Genomic DNA, 22,806 nt, shown 5'->3' with positions numbered 1-22,806 from the left:
CACTGTTGTGTACTTTAGTAATTTAACATTTTAAACAACCATGCATAATTCATTAAAGATTGAACATACAAACTATACTATTTTAAACAACTGCAGTAAAGTTAATATGTTAAACAGCGTTTCTAGTGTGTAGTACTACCCGGGGGGGGGCAGTCAAATATATTGCTGTAAACATGCGTGACCCCAAAACGCGTTTAAAGGGGTGTTTTTTTTTCCAGTTTTGGACGCGGGCTGCGCGTGCACTCGTTATAAGGGTATCATAAACACCGATTTTCAAGAAAAATGGTGGTTTTGAAAGACTGGTCAATGGTCATTCGCGGGTCAAAAGTATGTAGAATAAGTTTTTTTTGTTTAAGACTAGCCAAACGTATTTAGGATATGTTTTCTCCCCAAGTTTTTTCCCTGGGGTCATATTCTGGTGACAACTTGCCAGCGAAAAAAATTGTTTAGGGGTTATTTTGCATACACAGAAAAAAAAATCGTGTATGGGTTGTTTGGAAATATTTTGGTCAAGCATTTGGGCAGCAATACATTTGACCCCCTTCTTTTAGCACTGAAAAAATATAGAAAAATAAGGTATGGAATTCTACTTATCAAAACTTTTAGTAAGGATGATTATTCGCGATAATAACATAAAGCAAATAAAAACCTTCCATTTTCAGATAAAAGATATCTTTATGTGAATTCTGATACATAAATTCATAATCCACTTTTGCCACCAGTCAAACAGATTCGGTGACATAAGATTCAATGCTAGATTATATCCCGCTGATCTATTTTAAAAAATATCCTATATGCCACACAATTTGAACAGAAGGAAGGTTTGCTACCTGGCAGGATTCTGAATAAACATGACCCATTTTGCTCAGATCATCTTCATCCTCAAGTCTCAGACGATCGCGAGAAGATTATTTAAGAAGGAAATAATATATCGTGTTGCCATGGACACTAAAGGATCGATAATAATAATTCGATCGATATTACAAGCGGGCTAAAGAATCGTCTGATTTGTATGTAAGCTCTTGGAAATTTCATATAATTTTTTATTGTCGGGACTCCATATTTAATTACATTTTGGTGACAGATCCAACCAAGAAATGAAAGAAATCACCTTGAAATGCGACTTTCCATACGCACAAAACCAATAAAAGATATATTAATTTTAACGATTATCAAGCTTATCGCCAGTCTACAAAAGGAAATGGAAAACATGACTATTTCCAAGTAGAAATAGTCGAAATTGCTCCCTAAGTCTTTGTTGTTTAATAGAGGAGAGGGATATTTGAAAAAACACTATAACAAAGCAATACGTGTTGTATATAGTTTGAAAGTGTATTTTTATGATTAATATTTAGGTCGGTCTCTGTTTTGTCGAAGTGATTTTATCATGAAATATCATTATTTTTTTTATACCAATTTTATTTCTCCATGTTGTCCGTTTGTTGTCACCGGGCCTCTTTTGGCATTTGATTTAATAGGCCGCGTGTGATAATCAAGACTCACATTGACTCACGCGCTTAATCACAGCTTATACTGTATAAAGCCTAACTGCTGACCCCCCCCCCCCCACACACATTTTCATTCCTTGCTATTATCATAGAGCTAGCTCTATGCTATTATCTACCAGGGTAGTGGCTAAAGCTCATTATGAACTTTTCTTCCAGCGGACTCTGCGTATCATCATGATCATTAATTATTACCCTTCTCTATTCTCATACAGTCATATGTTGAGCGCCTGACAAAAAGGTAAAAATCCGTTTTCTGAGGTATGACTCGGCAAGGAATCGAACCCACGACCTCACGTACATGAGTCAGACGCTCTACCACTGAACCACAATGATGATCAAGGATACATCGATGGTAAAAGAAATAAAACAAGGAAATGAATTATTATGTTATAAAGCAATTTATGAGGAGTAGAGAAAATTCATAACTCTTATCGGAAATGTACAGAATTGAAACACCTGATTATTCTTTACTGATAATAAACAAAAACAATTTGTGGGAAAAAGGTAAATAAACAAAACAAAGTAAAGAACAAAGATATTCGTTTTTTTGCAGATATAAAGAACTACGGGGAATCAAGGGACAAAATATAGATGAGTTATATTGTAACAGACAATTTTACAGAATGAAATCACATTATTTTTTCATTATTTTTCTTTTTTGATCAAAGAAAGAAAAATGAATAAAAGACAAGATAATATATTTGCGGCAGATGATGTGACAAGTTTTTCAAAAATATATAATGGGTGCAGGCAGGGGCGGCGGAGCACAGTTGAAAGTGGGGGCACAAGAAAAAAGAGGCACTATCTTAAAACAAAGAAAAAAAGACTTATCTACAGTGGCGTAATGGGACAAAATTTTGAGGGGGCTAGATATGTCGTATTACGTAAAATTTAAGAAGCTGCGAGCGAGCGAAGAAAGCGAGAAAAAATGTGTCACTTTTATAACAAAAATCCAATTTTGTGATAGATTTTGACATGTTTTATATTCCAAAAATAATTCAGTATTTCACTCTTTTCTCTTTCCTTTCCGTTCCTTGTCTCTTTTTTTTTGCTTGGTCGTATTTTTTTTTGGGGGGGAGGGTCGGAAGAGCCCCCAATCTCCCCCCCCCCCCATCTTTACGTTACTGGTTATCTTCCCTACTCACATGACTCATGAAACTTCAGGCATGTAGGATTATTCCTACATTTTTTCCTTCATAGGTATATAGTAACATATCAAAATGAGAATATTGTTTTCTTGTTTCGAAGGGGCACTTGCTAAAGGCATAAAACGGGTCCTTCTTAAGTGAAAGGGACACAGAACAAGTTCATGAGGGGCACTTTTCTTTGGTAAAAGGGGGCAATGATTCGAGAAAGGGAACTTACAAGAAGGCAAGGGGGCACTTGCTCACACATAACACAGGTCCTTCTCATGTGAAAGGGGCAAAGAACATGTGGGGGCACTGTGCCCCCTGCCCCCCCCCTCGGATTGCCGCCCTTGAATGGGTGCATAATCCGAAACTGTATGAAAGATAGCTTTCTCAGTACATAAAAGAGTATGCACGATAGCATAAGTGACCATTTTATTCAGATACATTGTATTTTCAAGTGAATATTGTGTAAAAGTTATTGGTTTTCCTCATCCACTTTGCTCATTGCTGATAGAATTAAGGTTGTTTGAGACTATAGTTGGTAGAAAAAATTTCTGAAATGATAGAATGTTTCCTGCCGGATAGTAATTCGTTAAAAGTTTATTCCACTTTCAGTTACATCAGATCATTGAAACACTATCGTACTATTATTGAATTATGTTTTCACTAGAATCTAGTTATTGAAATACAGTCACATGAAAATATTTTATTCGTAGGTAGTACTAGTAGTTTTCATGTTATTATTATTTGATTGTATCTCAATACAGTAATATTTGGAGAAAAAAAACACAATGTAATTTAAGTAATTTCAGTTGTTCAAATTCTTTTGATTGATACTTTCAGAGAAAGGCGGATACTGGTAATTGATTTTCTTACGATTTTGAAGTTAAATGATATAAAAACAATACATTTCTTTCATTGTTTTTGTGAAACTGAAAATTGAAACAATCCAAATTATGAATATCAAAAGTGGTCGCAGCAAGTGGCTGTTTCCTGTAAATCGTAATCAAGAAAATTAAAAATCAGCTCGAATGAGTAATTGGTTCGTTGCCAGAAATCGCTTGTAAACTAAGTGATTAAAATGTATTGCAATGATCTTTAGAATGAAATGAAAAAATATTTTAAAAGAATTACAATAGGCACATGCATAACGAAATTAATGTCAAGCTCTAAAGAATTTACACGACAGTAAGGTCTAAATTAATAAAGCAAAATAAAGGATTTTTTTCAAAAAGGAAAAGTCCGTGAAAATTGTATTGCTTCAAAGAAGAAAAATAGAAATTAAGAAGATAGAGATGAAGAAGACGAAGAAGCAGAAGTAGAATATGGAAGAGGAAGAAAAGAAATGAATGGAAGAAAAATAACAACTGAGAAAAGGAATTTTAAAATGAAGAGGAGAAAGAAGAGTGAATGAAGTGGAATATTGGAAAATAAGAAAAATAAATAGAGATGAAGAGGAGAATCAGAGATGAGAAAATAAGGAAAATTTTCTACTCACAAAACACCATTGTGGAAAATGCTATCTTGAATATTTTTTTCCTTCTGAAAACCCGATCCACTGAAAAAAAAAAGAATCCGCGACCAGTGCGATAGGTTCCTTGTAAACACAATCCAATATCAAACCTGCGAACAAGGCATCGTCCTCTAAAATCATGCAGACACAAATGATGCAACCATGCATGCAGAGGCATCCCTTTTCGCATAGCAAAGTGATCGTCGAAAAGCGCGCGAAAGAGCGAGCAAGAGTGTATTGTGCTTTGGGGTTCACTGATGAGCGATGCCACTGTGATGGAATATGACTGAAGATATGGGTATGCTTATTCTAATAAATCATGTCATGATGTAATCATGTTACCCCCTACAAAGGGAATTATCTGGATCTATTGCAAATGAAAGAATCCGGCAATCAAAACAAATGCCTTTAGCATGTTTGAGAAAATATAAATATTGAGGAATACACGGCCTGTAAAATTTGGCGTGCAGGAGAGTATTCATTGTTTAAGTGCTTGAAACTTCAATAATACCCGGTCATCGGCTTTACTTTACCGTCATATAAATCTTTTGGCAATAATACCTTCCCTACTCGACTTCATTTGAAATAACCAATTAACCAATTATTCTGTCAATCCTATAAAAACTGCATTTGAAATGACCAAATAATTAATTATTTTGTCAATGTTATAAGACTTTCAATCAACAGAAAACAAAATACAAATTGTTCTGAAGTGTAAATTGGTTGGCACATGAGCAGAGCATTGGCGTCGATCCAGGCTATAATGAAGGTATCGTTGCCAAAGAAACACAGGCAGACGTACATGATAGATACAATGATTGACTAATAGAGAAAAGTACAACACCTGTGGTCGAAGTCCCCCCCCCCCCCCAACCTGCGGTGGTGATAGTGCTATTGGAAATTGGTGGGGTAGATTTGAACATCGTCATCCCTTTTGTCCATTATTATGATTTCTGTACCTGCACTCGCCCCTACCCCCCCCCCCTCATCCCTAGCATGTTAATTGGTGGCCAAAAGGCAGCGCATATTATGATCATTTCCTTTCCTCTACATATCACGACAGATGATAATAATCACCATTTCGATGCCAATATTTGTTCTTGAACAACATTCAGTTAAAATTCCAAGAAAAACAACCTGTTTAGGAACCTGGGAAATGACACTAAAACGTCCGGGGAAAAGACCACACACACTTGTTTTGAAAGGTCAATTCACTATCAATTACGCTTATTTTCCTTCCTTATTGTCTTAATAATTCAGTGCTTGTTGTCCCCGATTTCATTACCAATTGTGTAATTTTAGAACAACGAATTTAGTTCTATCATTTTCATTGGGAAACCTGTATCCATTAATATCCTGCTGTTTTTTAATCTAGGAAGAATTAAATATTAAATTTTGTCAAAATGCTAAAAAGATAACATGTGCGTGTATTAGGGCTTACATTTTGAAGTGCCTTTATAATTCTCCTTTACAATCCCTCCATTTTAAATGATCTACTAGTACTAGAGGTGAGAGTCTTCAATCAAGTATATCAATATTGTTATCTATCATGATAAATTTTCTGAAAGAAAATAAAAATGGGAGATCCATGGGTGTAGTAGTTTCGAGGTGTTTCAAGGGCCACGAAACAAGGGGGGGGGGGCAGCTGTGTCCAAAATCATAAAATTCATCATCTGTGATTTTTTTGCATGGTCAGCCCCCACCCCTCCCTTATTTTGGGGGGGCTCAGCCCCCCACTATCAAAAATGTTCCGCTACCCCTATCTGTAAATACCAGAAGACATTGAGCAAGATTCTGTGGGCGTTTCATGAAAGTTGTCAGCAATCAGCACTTATCATTTTAGTTAACACCTTTGCATTTATTGGCAGAGAAGCACATCCAATAGGCCTATAACCATTCTTTTTCTTTTCAGTACAAAAAAACCCCATCAAAATCATATTATCATACAAATAATGAACCCTTTCAGTCCCAAGGGCCATTATGCCCACCTCAATTTTTTTTTGCGATAAATCATTAGCGCAATATTGTTTGATAGAGCCGCTTGCCGACTTTTTACTTCCAAATTTCACTTAATTTCTGAGGCTACTCTTACAGATAAATAAAATAACATACTAATGAAAAAATGAATGAATAAATATCAAATGAGAAAATAAAAAGAAATAAGAAAAACAAACAGATACACTACTAAATTGATAAACATGTATCAAAATAAGATCAATATTATATATACAGTATATGAATGTACACAAATAAAATGACGTACTTCAAATGCTACAAATTTGGTGTTAAATGACTTTATTTTGAAACATTCAGATTATAATCTGATAACCTTTACAGGTGCCTTTAAACACACAAACAAGTAAATTTTGTGGCACTAAAAAGAGCAATCAAATTGCTATGTCAAGAAACAAACAAAACTTAATTTGACCTGAGGTACATATATATAAAAATACCCTACTTTACCCCTAAATAATATGAATTGAAAGAGGAATTTAAAAAAGGCCAAGAGCAAAGCTTTTTTTGGCACATAAAAAAGACTGAACAACTTTCTAGTGACATTTTCTTATCTTCTTGAAAGGACACATTGAATGAAAATAAATATATTGAAGTTTATAGTCTACTTTTCTAATGAAAATAATAATTTTCTGTATCTGCATTGTGCATTATATTTATTTCATCTTAAATAAAACCATTAATGGTCTACTTGATGGCAACACATCTAACATTTGGATCTTATGCCATGTAACCATTCATGACAAAACTTAATTAAAACCATGGAATTTTTATATTCAAAGGCACCATAACAAAAATCAGAACTGCATATTTCAAAAGAAATCCCACCGAGCATCTGTTTACATCTATCCTATATGAGCACACAATGATGCGAGATGGAAGAATAAAAAAAAGATAAAAGAACGAATACTGGGACCTCCTGTAAACAGGCAGTGAATCGTGGTTACTGTGAAAAGACACAGCACAGGGTTTTGGAATAGAGCCTAAGTTTAAACAATACACACATCAAAAATATAGAAACAAAGGATCCACCAACATTATAAAGCATTAGATTAAAATAAATGTGAAAGAAACTATCTTTGGTTTTGAGTGTGGGAATAAAGATAAAACTTGTCTTTTGTCTAATTATTATAGTTTGATATTTCTGTTGGTATAATAAGTCATTGGTTGAGTAGTATGGACTGGTCAACAATTCAATATAACATCCATGCACCACTTATATATTTTCAAACACAATGTACAATGATTCATTACTACCAAACATACAGCCAATTAAAATGCATGAAAGTCATTTAACCATTGATCAAAAGAGATATTTTACAACACATGTACACAGAAAGAATTTCATAAACTCTTCAACGACATGAATAAACTATAACGGACTGATGGCAACTAATAGGACTATATTCCATAAAGCACCAATATCTTTTATTTCTGAAAAAAAATATCAAGTTTGTTAACATACTTTGGGGGTACTGCAAGAACACCAGATCAATTAATAAGTCAACAGCAGGTCACTGTATAATCCTATTTCTTTAATAAATTTCAAATTTGCAAATAATTGTAATCTACATATTCCATAGGAAGAATACATTTATGATTTGTAAATTTGAAGTTGATCTTAGAAATCATTAGTTAAGAAATGTCTCAAAACACCCCCTGAATATGATAAATTCTGAATTAAAGAGTCATCTTAAGATAAACATGGACATAAGACCTTGCTATATCTTACTCCACAGTTCTATTGAATGTATGCGTAGCGAAGTATAAAATCTTGGTGGTTTCTCTCCATCTTTGTTTCCTAGATTTTGATTGTTTCCTTACAGTAAAGAGACCTATTGTTCATTTACATGAATTTCGACTAATTATTCTAAGATTCAGTTATCAAGTGCTTTGTATCCTCAGGCAAAAAGCGCTTTATAAATCCAGCTATTAGCATGTTTAATAATGTAAAAACCTCTATCTGCAAAATGTTAAATGTTAGATATATGTCACATTTATATTGCTTATAATTAACAATTGAATGATGCTGTAAATTTATCAGTTTAGCAAATGTAGTTTAGAATATGGGCTGTCAATCTCACACATAATAATTCATGATTATCCCCAAATTTACCAATTTAAACGTCGTTAAATCTTTGGGTGCAAAAAATAATCACAAATAAAAAAGAGAAATCTACTCAACCAATAAAGGGAGACAATTCGCAGCACTATAGAACTTATGCAGCAATATTTGTAATATATTAACAATTACACAGGTACATAGATGAAACATTTCTTTAAAAAATTTTTTTTTTTCAGATTATATACTCAAAGATAAACATGTCAACTACTAAATCTTGTGAAAATAGAACATTCCAATAATATACAGTAAGCATCAAAGCAATGTGAAAACGATGAAGTTAGGAGTTTCACTCTCTACGAAAGCAGTCTATATATTATATGTGTTATGAAAATAATCGATCTCTTTACTACTCTTGATGAAGCTTAGTAAGACCATCCAAGCAATGAAATGATCAGCTGCAATATTTCTTCTCAATTCATTTTTTTCATGAATTTTATGAGTGTTGTGTTATTAACTGATCAATATATCTTCTACAATATTAAAGATTTTTTTTCTTGCTCTGTATTCACAATGCCACATGAACTTCGGTGGAAATTTTAATTGGCTCATTGACTAAATGCCATTAATAATAATAATATAGAGTATTTCTAAAGCGCCAAATCCACATTGATTATGTGCTCAAAGCGCTGAAATATACTTGCTATATCATTATTACCCCGGCTGTAGCTGAGCGGCCATATAGGCGCTAAAGCATTCAAGGAATAAATCCTACCGGGTACCCATTCACCTCACCTGGGTCGAGTGCAGCACAATGTGGATTCATTTCTTGCTGAAGGAAATTACGCCATGGCTGGGATTCGAACCCACGACCCTCTGCTTCAAAGTCCGAAGACTAATCCACTGGGCCACAACGCTCCACATGCAGTATTGATAACATACCAATATGCCTTTGTCGTGGTGCTACTTGAACAGACATAAGGCAAGTAATTGGCCCTTATGCTTGCTTCCTAAAATAATCATCCAATGATAATATGTCATTAACCAGCCTTGTTTTAACAATGAGAGTGTTTAGATACACCACTCATTGTTCGGATCAAACTTGTTGACAGATGTCTTGAAGCAATAAACAAAAACAAACATCTTCAAAAATACAAAAAATAAACTTCCAAATAAGAAAGTAGGAATAAAATCATATGTTAACACATAAAATACTTATGATTATAAACAAATATATATAATATTAACAAAAAAACAACTAGACTGACACAGAGAATGGATAATATCTTTCCATTTGATGTTAAATCTGATACTTTCCATCAGTTTATTCACTTCACCAGGAATCGAAACTGAATCTACCCCTGTACCAAATTTTAAGAGGCAACAGACATTCATTTGTCAAAAAACATTTGTGAAATGAAGTATACCAAATGAAATAGCTAGGAATTAAATCTCATGACAGGATATCTAATCTCTCTGAAAAAAAGGAATAATTATCAATCATTGAAGCATTGTAAACTATGCTTCAATGATCACAGCAAGGTTTGAAACTATAACATCGCATTTAATGATTTAATCATTCATGCATGACTCTTCATAATTAGCAACTGCATACAGTCAAAATTTATCCCTCATCCATTGCCCGATCTGAACTATGATATTGCATATATTCATCTTGATAAAGTGAAAGCTATCAAATTAATTTAGACATTGCTAATTTAGAGAATAAATAACAATATGCCCATTCCCCAAAACTGAAGATCGTTGTCTTTCATATATGCTTGCATATATAAACCAGGTTTGAAGTCAGTCCTTCAAAAAGTTCTTGAATTATAACTAAAAAAAAATAAATTAAGATGTATGACCTCTGTGACATTTGATCACTATCCCATAAACTAATTTTTTGCAAATAAATATTTGCCAGGAAGAAGAGCAGCTTGATGATTCTGTTTAAACGCTGCAAAAATATTAAAAGTCCAATATACTTGATCTTTTGGAAGTGCACTCATTACAACAAACCTTGCTATATACCTTTTATAAACTAAAACAACAGTCCCGTTGGAAAAGATGGTGCTACAAAATTGTATGCAATAAACATATACCCTCCTTTACATAATTCATCAGCATACATCATTTATAATTCAACCATCAACTTTATTTCAGATAATACATCCGCTCCTTAGAGAAGAGATAAAAGCTTTAAAAAAGTCATCCTCATCATGAAAACATCACTATTTACTGTCCCACCATCTTTTAGCCAGTAGTCTTGGAACCTTGCCTGGTTTCTATGACATTTTGTCTGAGCAATAACATGGATGGATGGCCAATGCATTGCATGTGAGCTTGGTGGCTGGTGTTGCTTTGGCTTCAAAATGCATACCAGTTTGTTCAATTCCATTACAAAAAATGAAATGCTTTCATCTGTAATGTGTTTTGAATTTGGATTGTGGAGAAATTTGCTGGTAACTGAAAATATATAATGTGTGTGTTGTGAGCAACTTTTTTCTAAATGGGTGTGAAGCTGAAGGCCAAAAGATGGTTCAGACAGGACTTTTGTGCATTGTGACATTTTTTTTTTTTTTTTAGAGTGACCTCTTCAAGATATCAACAATACTGATGATTAATTCCCCATTGATTAATAACTTGAATACAATTGATGATGCATCTGCAATAAAATGGTTGGTAGCCGATGGTGTCTACTTTCATCGTGGATTTTTCAAAGGATATGGTGCCCTCAATCGCCTTTGGGAATTAATTTGTTCAACTCAGGCTGAAGTAATTCCTCCACTAAGATGTCAACAAACTTGCTCAGCTCATCAGAAATCTCTTCCTTACTTCTGTAAATTAAAAAAGAGACAGAAATGAGTTCCCAACTTCAATTTTCACATTTCAAGAAAAGAGTTGACAAACAAGTGGAACGTCTCTAGCAGTCTTGCCTGCATTAGGCGAATCGATATAGCAGCAGTGCTGACTTTGAAAACAGCCATTGAATAATCCTTCAAAAAACGTTCATATGATAATAAAATACAATGTCCATAGACCCAAAATGACCATTGACCATGATCATGTGACCTAATATGTGTGCAAAACAATCATTTATACTTGATTTACCCTCATGTCTATGTTTCATGAACTACATAAAGATCCATAAACTTTAAAAGTTATGACAATTCCACAAATACCAACATTACCAAAGTTCGCTGACTCTCAATAACCTTTGACCTTTGTCATGTGACCTGAATCTCGCAAAGGATGTTCAGGGATACCTGATTGCTCTTATGTCCAAGTTTCATGAACTAGATCCATAAAATTAAAAGTTATGACATTTCGAAAACTAAACCCTGGTTAAGATTTCGATATTGATTCCCCCAACATAGTCCAAGTTCATTGACCCTCAATGACCTTTGACCTTGGTCATGTGACCTGAAACTCAGGCAGGATCTTCAGTGATACTTGATTACCCTCATGTCCAAGTTTTATACTTTCTAAGTTATGATGACATTTCAAAATCTTAACCTTGGTTAAGATTTCAATGTTGACGCTGCCGTCGGAAAAGCAGCGCCTATAGTCTCGCTCTTACAAAAAGTGATAGAGATGTAAAACAAAGTGGGGGAAAGGGGGTATTCATCCATGCAGGGCCCTCACTATGGAATTACCTCTGAGAGATCCTGGATATCTCATTTTATCAATGAAGAAACTTTATTTTGTTTTGCCCCCCCCCCCCCCCTTTCACTGTGCACCTTGAGCATCTATTACGAGATGGATGTGGTGCCTAATAAATTGCATTTGCTATTATTATTTTATAAAATCATGAAACTTTAGGAAATCAATTTTATTTATATGTATGGATAGCTTTATGAACAGATGTCTGAAACACTCCAAGGTATATCAACCTCTTAGGTAAGGAAAATTGTTATGAAGGTGGTAATGGTGGTATTCCATAATTAAAACTGGGTTTAATTACAAACAAAAAACTTTAGTCCACACTTCAATTGAATGATTTGTTTCATACTTATCAATATTTATGACGATAATGTACCAAGGAATTCATTGAACTTTTTTTTCTCTCATTTCAGGAAAAAAAAAATTCCCCACCCACTTTAATTGATGATTGATTTAAATTGACCAAAACTTTAAGATTGAACATTCAAGATATCCAATTTAAAATCAATATCAACAAATTGAAGAGACTGGAACAGTACTACACACTATAAGCAATCATTCTGCTTCAAAAAAAAAGTAAAAAAGAGAAAGAATTAAACTGTAGAATTTTATATCAAACTCAAAAGAAGGCTCAGAGGGAGGGACTTACCTCTGTTTAACATCTGCACATATTTCAGTATAGTATTTGACCTTTGGTTCAGTCCCACTGGTTCTAAGAGTAGCTGTGACACCATTGTCAAATGTGAATGTGATCATCTGACTTGACTTACTTACGGGGAGGATCTATAAAGGATGAAACAAAGATATGATATTGGGAAACATATGTATAAAGACCACTCAAGGAAGATGAGAAATGTTCTGTCAATAATCTCATCAGAAAAAAAAATCACATATGGTGTTTAGAGACAGGTGTGGTTATCACATTTTTATAGTGCCGTTATCGATAACCTCTTTAGTTCTAGTCTTGTCGATAATCACGTTTTTTGCCACTTATCAATAATCTTTCTCTCATTGTCAATAATACCTGTTATTATGTAGGGACATAACAGTGATTTCCGCGATTGCGGATAATGGACGGAATTCACAGAAACGGCCTTTTGAAAGGGGCTTTTCTCGAACAGGAACCACAGAAAAAATATTTTCCTCAAAATGCACAGAACATTAAAAGAAATTACTCTAAATTCTCAACAAAATACGAATACTTCCTAGTCACAAAACACGATCTCACTTCGCTATAATCATGACAATCCAAACATTGTGACTACACTCGATCGTATAAAAAAATTAACAAGCTCACTCTTAGCGACCAAAACAGCTTCTTTTAATTAATGAAACAGGGTTATTATATTGACTGGACCTAGGTAAGCCCAGTCACCTCATTGTAAACATTTCTACAATTCCAATCTGTTATTTAAGTCACATTACATAATAGACCATGTGGGGCAGAGGGCTGAGGTAGACCCTGATAATAAATAACTTTACTTCAAAATAAGATTCTAAGGGACTGAATATTTTTTGAACTGATCCAAAGTAATTAAATAGTTATAAGAATCGTTCAATTGATCTTTTACTGGCTTTTCTCCAGTTTCAGGTTAAAGTCTCATTGCAGTTATGATAAGCAATATTATTTTTTCATTTACTTACAGCTTGTTTGTCTGGTTGAGAACTATCATATCCTGTCGTTAGATCTCTTACTGATGTAACCTTACTATTACCTATTGAATCTGGATACTGGAAGAGACAAAAATAAGCATCTTAATAAATTATAAATCTCTCTAGGTCGTATCATGAAGGCATTAAATTTTTATTTTTTTTTAAATTCCTTAAACTGCGGGTGAACAGGGCAATAAGATCAGGCACCAGTCTCTATAGATATCTTTTAAGTGCTGTTTAATGTAATTTCATAATTAGTAGTAGTAGTTATGTATTGTAAAGCGCTTTCATCATATTTTTGGTAAAGTGCTATATAAGCACCAGTTATGTATGTACTTTTATTTCCTTTTCCTTCAAAGACTGGTTAATTGGGATGGGGTAGGGGGCATGATGGCAGTTGGCTCCCCTTATATGTCAATAGTAAAACTGAAACTGAAATATAGCACACCTTTCATTATAAATCATAAGCTAGTATGCATTTTGTTTAAACTTTGTCTATTATCAACCTTGGCAATTTTTTAATGCCACATATGGAAGTGACAATTGAAAGAAAGGAAGGGGAAATCATATAGAATAGCCCCTTTTGTACACAATAGTGGTTTATTTTTAGGCCAAATGTGTTGATAAAAGGCAATTTCTTTTGTCTGAAAAATGACATGTGAGTTTTAAAGGTTTTCCAAACCCTAAATAAATTAGAAATGGCCTCTGTGGAAATTATTATTTGATAACTGGGTTGTAAATTAAAATGAGATTACTCCGAACAAGCACCAAAGGTAGTGGAATCAGAACATTAACTTTGTCACAATACCGACTTATATTATACAGCACATCAAAATTACTTAATACATGATACAGCTATCTATATAAGCACGATTGCTTTCAATGATTTAAAGAAAAAAATCCTTACTGATCCTTGATGCAATGTTCGTATCCTATCAAACATGGCCTTTATTGTTGCAGGTTGGAGACAGATGTAGTAAGAATTCTTTGACACATGGTAACCATACCTGAGAGAGACAACAGAAACAGAGACAAATGACAATGAGGTGAAAATGAGGGGGGGTGTTGAATAAGTAAGAGTTAAGGAGTAAGAAATAGGGGCAAAAGAAAGATAATGAAATATAAGTGAAGAGGTGGGCAACAATGAGATCAGAACACTGTGCCTCTCACTGATGAATCTCAGAAACAAATCATAAAAGGTTAATAGCACCACCTATTAGTATTTTTGGAAAACTAAATTTTAAACCTTGTTTCACAGGTGATCTATGTCTTACAGATTGTGCTGTCAATAGATCACCTCATTGCTGCATTTAATTATTGTTCATTTGTAATTTATTGATGACATGGATAGTGTTGTGTGATGTTTTGTAGAATACAAAATACATGTGAAACTTGAATCATATGATATGCTCAATTCTAATAATTATATCCACATCTGAAGGGTATGAAATCTACTACTCTACTATTTCTTCTTTTCTCTTATTTTTTACTGGGAAGTTAATATGTAAACATAATGAATACAGTATGCTTACTTTGTATAGATTTCTTCCAGTTTTTCTGTGCATGTAAGGTTGATTGACTTGAGATATGCAGCCATTTCACAAGCTAACGTCCCAGCACTGATGCCATCCTTGTCCATTACCATAGTCCCACACATAAACCCTGGATGTAGGCAAAGATATATAGTCCCATTAACTGATTATGTTGCGTGAAAGATTTCAACAATACAAGCTATGATTCATGTACATTAACCTGAAATACACACAGATTTAAAAAGGACATGAAAACCATTAAACAATAGGTTTATCCAGGATCAATTGTTTACAAAACAAAATCACCCACACACAAGCATAGATGATAATTTTCCACATTACAGACTGTAAACCACCTAATTTAAGAGAATAATAAAGCAATACAATCCCACTTAGAATATCTGGTTTGATAAGATTCATAGAAAATTACTACGGTGCAACATACATAAACTCTTTAAAGAATAAGAGATATCACCTTACCTATTGCTTCTTCAAAAGCAAAGATAACATTCTTTCCTTCTTTGATCAGATCAACAGCTTTGTTTCCCATCCATTTGAAACCCGTCAGTGTTTCCTGCAATTCATAAAGAATAAATAATAAGTCAGAATATATAGTGACCCAGGGAAGCTACTGACAAAATCAGCAGGATATACCCATGGACAAATTTTCAACACATTACATTTGCTTTCGGATTCCAGCTACCTACCTCATTCCCTGGTCATTGTTTCACTTCATACCACTAAATAATGTATTCTTAAAATCATATTTTTTGTTACGTGCATGCCAAAACTTTCAAGCAACACACACAAAAAAAACATCCTCTGAAATAACTAAATAATCTGCTTACTAGAATGGTATATTTTCTGTGAATAAGTAAACACAAAGTTTGCTGTTTTTCAATTTTTCAAAGCAATATGTTGATCCCCAGTAAAAGTTTCATTTATGCTTACCACAAAGTGAAAGCCCTCATATTCTGCCATTTTTTGCAGTAACTTAGATGAGACTGTGCTGGCAAGCATGTACATATCGCTATCTGTGGATGAAAAATAAGATAACAATGGAACCATTAGAAAGATTAAATGATTGGTTATTAAATAATATTATTTCTGGAAGACAAATTTTCTATCATGGCTATTTATACCTCCATCTTACAAGTTAATTCAGAGACAATGTGTATATGTACATGACTTTATCGGCTAAAATAGATGAAAATATACAATATGTACACAATCTTGTATAAATTCTACATGATTTACATGTTGAAAAAAAACTTGGCCTAGCTGCATTGTCAAAATATACAATCAGAACAAATTCACTTTAGTTTTAGAAATGAGTCAATTTTTCAAGAGTTACTGAAAGAAAGTATTGAAATGATATTTATTACATAAAAATTAGATATTAATGGCTGTCTTAGAATAAGACGTGACATTTAGCCTGTGCAATTTTGTAAACTTGGATTTTAAATTCTCTAATCTCTTGGATGGTTTTTGATAATTTTGTTGCTCTTTTTGACTCAACATTCATCATGCCCCCCCCCCCAAAAAAGAAGAAGTCAACAACAACAAAATTCAAAGATGCCTTTAAGTCAGGCACAGGTGAGGATTTTCTGATACCCCAGAATCATACACCTCAAGGGAGCTGAAACCATCAAATACTGGATCTCTAAGCGGTGCTGGGGCCAGTCCATAGACAACAAGGAGCTAAAGGACACTTCCAGCTTGTTAGATTCTTCAAACTTGCATGACAACAACATAACCCATGATGAAATAGATCAGTTCTTCAAAGCAGCCATCAACAAGTTGATCAGAGATACCACTGCCTCACTGAAGGAGAACTTCAAGATTTTTGAGAAACAATCTGAACTCTGCCAGTGAACTCGAGAGCGGAAGAATGAGGGGAAATGGAGGGAAAATAAGCATGCTTTGAAAAAGAATGAGAAAAATGGATTGGAGGTGCATAAATTACAATCTCAAGTTGGCAATCAATACACTGATATCAACAAAAGCGAAAGATGTTCCCAAAGGAACAATGTCTGAATCATCAGCATTCCAGAATAACATTGGGAGATGAGAACTGTGTCAACATTACTGAGAAGATCACGATGGTGAAGATTGGTCTTGTTCTTAAGAAAGAGCCCACATACCATGAATATTTCCATCTGATTTGGTAGAAGTGATCAGTGATAAAGAGCAAATGGCCCATCAAACAAATGGTGGCATTGCCAGAATATGATCATTTCAACTTAATAAAACACTTAGTGAATAATTCATATCACACTGCACTTCTAACCAGTTTCAATATCAGATTAGTCATTATCAACATTTTCGTGGTCATACGAATCCATGTTGTTCTAGTTAAGATGTCACTTTTAAAAGAAATATGTTCATGTCCTTTGTATTGTTTCCAATGCAAAAAATATAAAGCAAATCATCATCATTACAGTGCAGTGGATGATAAGATTGTAATAGCTACATTTAAATCTCCTCCTACTTAGTTTGTTTGGTCACCTTCAGCAGTGGTCATTATTTGCTTGCTATATAAGTCAAAGTTGATATTTTCAGCACAAACTCTCTCTATTGTGCTTCAAATGTAATATAATCCTACCTGTTGATTCAACTCCATTCTGTTGTTTAGCACACGAGTAGCACCACCAACCTAAGAGTGCACCAAGCTCATTCCCAGTGAATATCTTCCACTGTCCATCTCTCTGCTTCTCAGCTACCGCCAGCCTGTCAGCATCAGGGTCATTAGCGATGATGATGGAGCTACCGTTGGCTTCGGCTGTACTCATGGAGAGATCAAGGGCGCTCTTTCCCTCTTCAGGGTTCGGATACTTGACGGTGGGGAATTCAGGGTCTGGTTCAACCTATGGGTTTCATTACAATATAAAGGAAGACTGCTAAACAGTTCAACTGAAGTAAAAATCCAAAGACCAGTCAGGACTGCAAAATTAATTTCATCTTGGGAATAGACATGAGAGTTGAAGACTAATGTATTTAGAAGCTTAGGAGAGCATTTCAACAACATTTTTTGTCCGAGAAGCTGTCATATCTCACAAATTTCCTTGATTTTCATTGGCTTAGAAAAACAGATCCTAAACTAACTGTTGGATAAAACATAATTTGTTGGATGTCTTGTCCAACAAAATGGTCCCCAGGTGTGTAGTGGTTCTTATTATTGCTTTTCTTCACTTGATTTAAAGATCACATCCCAATCTCTATCAATCTCTTTCAGCAAAAAAAAGATCATCCACATCATGTACATGAAGCACGAAGGCTGCTTCAATAGAAACCAATCTAAAATATCTGACTCATTAGGAAGAACACAAAGACATTATGGTTTATAGCAGTGTCATGAAATCTCAAAAAGGAAGATCTGATTTATCATCAACATCTAGTTTTTAAATTACAGAGAGAAAATGAAAACCCAATTAACACGGTTATGAGGGCTAATTTAGAGCCGAGTAGGCCATCTACTTATTTTTGCAATGATATAACGATCGTATTTTGCAACAACTAAAGGTGATGATTTCTACACTAATTTAATTTTTAACCTATATCTTGTTGCTCATTGAAGTATTTTCAAAACATTAAAGGGACAAATTGCACTTTACTTGAGTTAATCTTTATAACTAGAGCTCACCTGTTCTTTCACCATAATCAGTGGTTGAAATCCAAAAGATTGAGTTGCAGCACATATGAATTTAGTACCTACACCATGCATGGCTGAGTATGTAAACTTCAATGGAGTCTTCTCATTTATTTCTCTAAATAGAAAAATATTCAGTAGCATTATATAGCACTAAGTCACCAATATCAATTAGATATAGATTGATAGAAACAAAATATGTGTCTAAATACATTCAGTCTTAATAACATTTCTGTCTTCATATATACTAGTTTCTCTCACAGAACTAGAAACAATTTCTATAGACACCAATTTCTAATCATTACCTAATATTAATTAACATTAATCAATCCATAGAAGCGTAGCACTGAAATTGGTAGCCTAGCTTAGCCAGGGTAAAATAGGAATGCCTTGAGCACCTACATGTAACAAGGTGGATATGTGAGCAATGATATAACTATCCTATATCACTTTTATAATTGTTTTACTCTTCGTATAATAAAAAAAAAATGTTTCAACCCTACGATCAAATATTTTTACCTATGTAGACATTTTTGTTGTAGGTCTTGGATATAACTATCTAGAACATCATCAGAAGGATCAGTCAATAGTTTACTTCTCGTTAAGATGGATGTATCCCAAGAGTCTGACCATGGCTCCAAGTTCTCTTCAATGTTTTTAGCAATTCCTTTATCAATAGGGCTGATGATCTACGTACAGATAAATCATTACAAAAGTTGATGTTGCTTGATTATTGAAGCCCCTCAGCAACATATTTATTATCTCATTGCTGATCAACTAGTAAGAAGAATAGAAGAGTCAAAAGGGGCCTAAGCTTTCGATCCTAGCAGAATCTTCGTCGGAGGCAAAATGACAAACATATTAAGTGGAACAACCATAATAAAGACCACAGACATGCAGGAGTGGCATCATTCAGATTCGGAATCAGCACCCTAAAATTGACAAGAAACCATTAAAAAACATTGCATGGGCCTACAGTGTATATAAAAAAAGTCATGCCTCTTCTATTCTGGACTACCTTAAATATTATTCTTGACCCTGAATCAACACTTATTAAAAAATAGAGTAAGTCATAAAAATGTATTAATATATAGAACGACTGAGCTACAGATCAGGGGGGGAGCAATACATTCAGAATTGTGGCTAGCTACAATTGTTCAGCTACAGCTGAACAATTACAAAGATTTAAAAAAAGAAAGATATTATACCTGAGCACTATTGTTCCAGTATACCTTGTACCCATTGTCTCCTTTAGGATTGTGGGAGGGCGTAACCATGACACCAACAGCACACCCATACTTCCGAATTGCATATGGCTGAAATTAGAAAAAACAAGAAAAAACAATTGGCATTTAAAGGTAGCTGAATCTATTGCATGCTGGAAACAATCTCTGGCACACGTATGATCTTTTCCTTGAATGCATAGATCTGTGAAAGCTGATAAACCTAAAGCCAGGATTGTTCTAAAACTCCCAGGAACATCATGAAAGATTTCAATACCATAGTGCAACATTTTAAGTTCGTTTGGTGTCAGAGGTGAAGCATTCAAGTGGTTTGAATCCTATCTTTCTTCCCATTCACAGATTGTATGTATAAATGGCTGTCAATCAGCTGCTTCACCTCTGACCCATGGCGTACCGCAGGGCTCTGTGGGCGGACCGACCCTTTTCTCAATTTACATGATTGGATTGCGGCAAGTGATGCTCCGTCACGGAATTGACTACCATATTTACGCTGACGACATTCAACTTATTATTTCTTTTGACTCAACTCAGCAAGCAGCTGATAATGCTATTCGTCGTCTTCAATTATGTATGATTGATGTTCACGACTGGATGCAAACCCATTCCTTGAAACTAAACTTAGATAAGTGTGAATTTCTTTTGTTTGGCTCTAAAGTGCAGCTCAACAAAATTGATGTCAATTCCTTTTCATTTTCTGGCCACACAATTCATTTGTCTCAAACTTGCCGTAATCTTGGAGTAAATTTTGATTCACACATGACGATGTCTTCCCAAATTTCAAATATCTGCAAATCAGTTCGGTATCATCTTCGCAATCTAGGATTTATCCGGAAATATTTATCTAAGTCCGCGACCGAAAAGATAGTACATGCCTTGATTTCCTCCCGCCTTGATTTTTGTAATGCCCTTTTGTTTAATTTACCGCAGGCTCAGTTACATAAGCTTCAGAAGCTCCAGAATGCAGCCGCTCGCATTGTCACTTTGTCAAGTAAACGCTCACATATCACCCCCATCTTATATTCGCTGCACTGGCTCCCTATAAAAAACCGGATTATCTTTAAGATTTTGTTACTTGCCTTTCATAGTATTCGTGGATCAGCACCACAATACAGTCTTTCATTTACCAATCACTACAGACCAGGCAGATCTTTGCGCTCATCCACCTCTGGCTTACTTGTCATTCCGAAAGTTTCAAAAACTTGGGGGGGAAAGATCATTTGCTTTTGCATGCCCCACTTTGTGGAATAGCCTTCCTGAAGACATAAAAAAATGTACCTCTGTCGAAACTTTCAAAAATCTTATAAAAACTTTGCTATTTAACTCTTAGCTCTTTATGCGCCTTGAGCACTCTACAGAGTGGATTTGGCGCTTTACAAGTCTCATTATTATTATTATTAAAGTTGTTTACATTACCACTGACAAGTATACATACCACAAAAGGCGTTGGCACTATATCTGAGAAGAGGTAGACAGGTATTCCTGCTCGTAGCATAATAGCAGCAGTTAAGTGAGCATACCTGAAAAAGAAATGAAGACATCAATCAAATGGCAATCCAATATACAGTGTGTATCAAACAAAAAAGTTTACACTTTGAAAAAGCCCTGGTATTTAAAAAATATACATGTGGATAATTTTTTCACATACAATCTTGGGTTTGGGTCTCATCTATCCAATGAAAGTAAAAGTTTTGACAGAATGTTACACTTGAGTGAGCACTGTCTGTTTTTGTAAAGCTCGCAGAAATGTTTATTCTCACGCTGTGTCAAGGGGAAAGGATGAAATCAAACTTACCCTGCACCACATTTCTCATACATTTCCCTTGCACTTTTAGTCAACTGAAATAAAACGGATATCTTTAAGCATTTTGTAACAATTTTGCCACCCATATTGAAATTTCAAGCACAACCTACACCTTCACCCTTTTTGTGCCAGCTGGATCTGAGGGCATAACTGAATCTGAACAAAAGTTTATATCAGACATCTCCAGCATTTTTTCACTATGTTTTTATCATTGAAAGTGGGTTTACATTTCATTTTTCATTTAATACTTGTTTCTCCACACTTTTTCCAAGCTTGACAATGATTACCAAAATGAAAATCAAGCCTAAGCCATTTCATGTACACATGTAAATCACAGCTCAGTGTAAAGCAAATATCGTCACGATGGCCTCTGTGTGTGGGGGAGACGGGTGGGGCGCAATGCACTCTTTAAAGTGTTTTGGGCAAGGAAACAAGTTAAACAAGGTAAAAGATATCTTCAAATCAATTTTACTAGCTACATTCCATGTGTTCTTCATGATTATGGTCTACTTTTAGTCGCATAACTATTTCAAAGTTCTGTGCATATCATTTTTCACCAACTTTTCAAAAGCAGTGGTGCTCACTCAAGCGGAAATAGTTTTCGCCAGTTATATCGTCATTTGCTTAAATGGATCTGTACCAATGTTAAAATGTGGAAAAATCTTCAGGAACTTTTTTTGATATGCACTGTATAAATACAAAATATTAAGGGGAAGACAAAACTGTGCTTTGCTATATTCAAAAACAAAACTTCATAATACACAACTGAAGAGGCAACTTGATAGACAGGGCTATATAAATGTTATCTTGTAACCTGTTGACGCTGTCATCTACATGAAACGTGTTGACAATTAAGATTCTTTCATTTCTGTCTAGGTTTCTTACAGGTACAACTGATTACGGGAAGCCATAAATTAAGACAACAAGTGGAATGCCTCTGGCCGTCTCACCTGCATCACGCAGTTCAATATAGCAGCAGAGCTGACTTTGAAAACTACTCTAACTCGCACAAGATGTTCAGTGATACATGGTTACTAT

The 22,806-nt window shown here is 34.6% G+C and overlaps 1 protein-coding gene across 1 annotated transcript in view; it reads right to left on the bottom strand.

The window, feature by feature from the left end:
• Positions 1-10,805: 10,805 nt before the first annotated feature.
• The window catches only part of LOC121407447 (phosphoglucomutase-2-like), a 33,129-nt gene continuing 21,128 nt past the window's right edge, over positions 10,806-22,806 (bottom strand). Inside the window, exons 5-16 of the mRNA XM_041598523.1 lie at positions 21,400-21,484; positions 19,932-20,039; positions 19,243-19,412; positions 18,718-18,841; positions 17,680-17,941; positions 16,026-16,108; positions 15,555-15,648; positions 15,075-15,204; positions 14,450-14,549; positions 13,534-13,620; positions 12,539-12,672; positions 10,806-11,063 (exon numbers count right to left, since the gene is read on the bottom strand). Coding sequence (XP_041454457.1) covers positions 10,961-11,063; positions 12,539-12,672; positions 13,534-13,620; positions 14,450-14,549; positions 15,075-15,204; positions 15,555-15,648; positions 16,026-16,108; positions 17,680-17,941; positions 18,718-18,841; positions 19,243-19,412; positions 19,932-20,039; positions 21,400-21,484 — 1,480 coding nt within the window. The 3' untranslated portion in view covers positions 10,806-10,960. The remainder of the gene's footprint in view (positions 11,064-12,538; positions 12,673-13,533; positions 13,621-14,449; positions 14,550-15,074; positions 15,205-15,554; positions 15,649-16,025; positions 16,109-17,679; positions 17,942-18,717; positions 18,842-19,242; positions 19,413-19,931; positions 20,040-21,399; positions 21,485-22,806) is intronic.

Source organism: Lytechinus variegatus, chromosome 1 (genome assembly GCF_018143015.1).
Source record: "Lytechinus variegatus isolate NC3 chromosome 1, Lvar_3.0, whole genome shotgun sequence".
Classification (NCBI taxonomy): Eukaryota; Metazoa; Echinodermata; class Echinoidea; order Temnopleuroida; family Toxopneustidae; genus Lytechinus; species Lytechinus variegatus.
The sequence above is the reverse complement of the archived record's forward strand: the minus strand, read 5'-3'. Positions and strand labels throughout refer to the sequence as shown.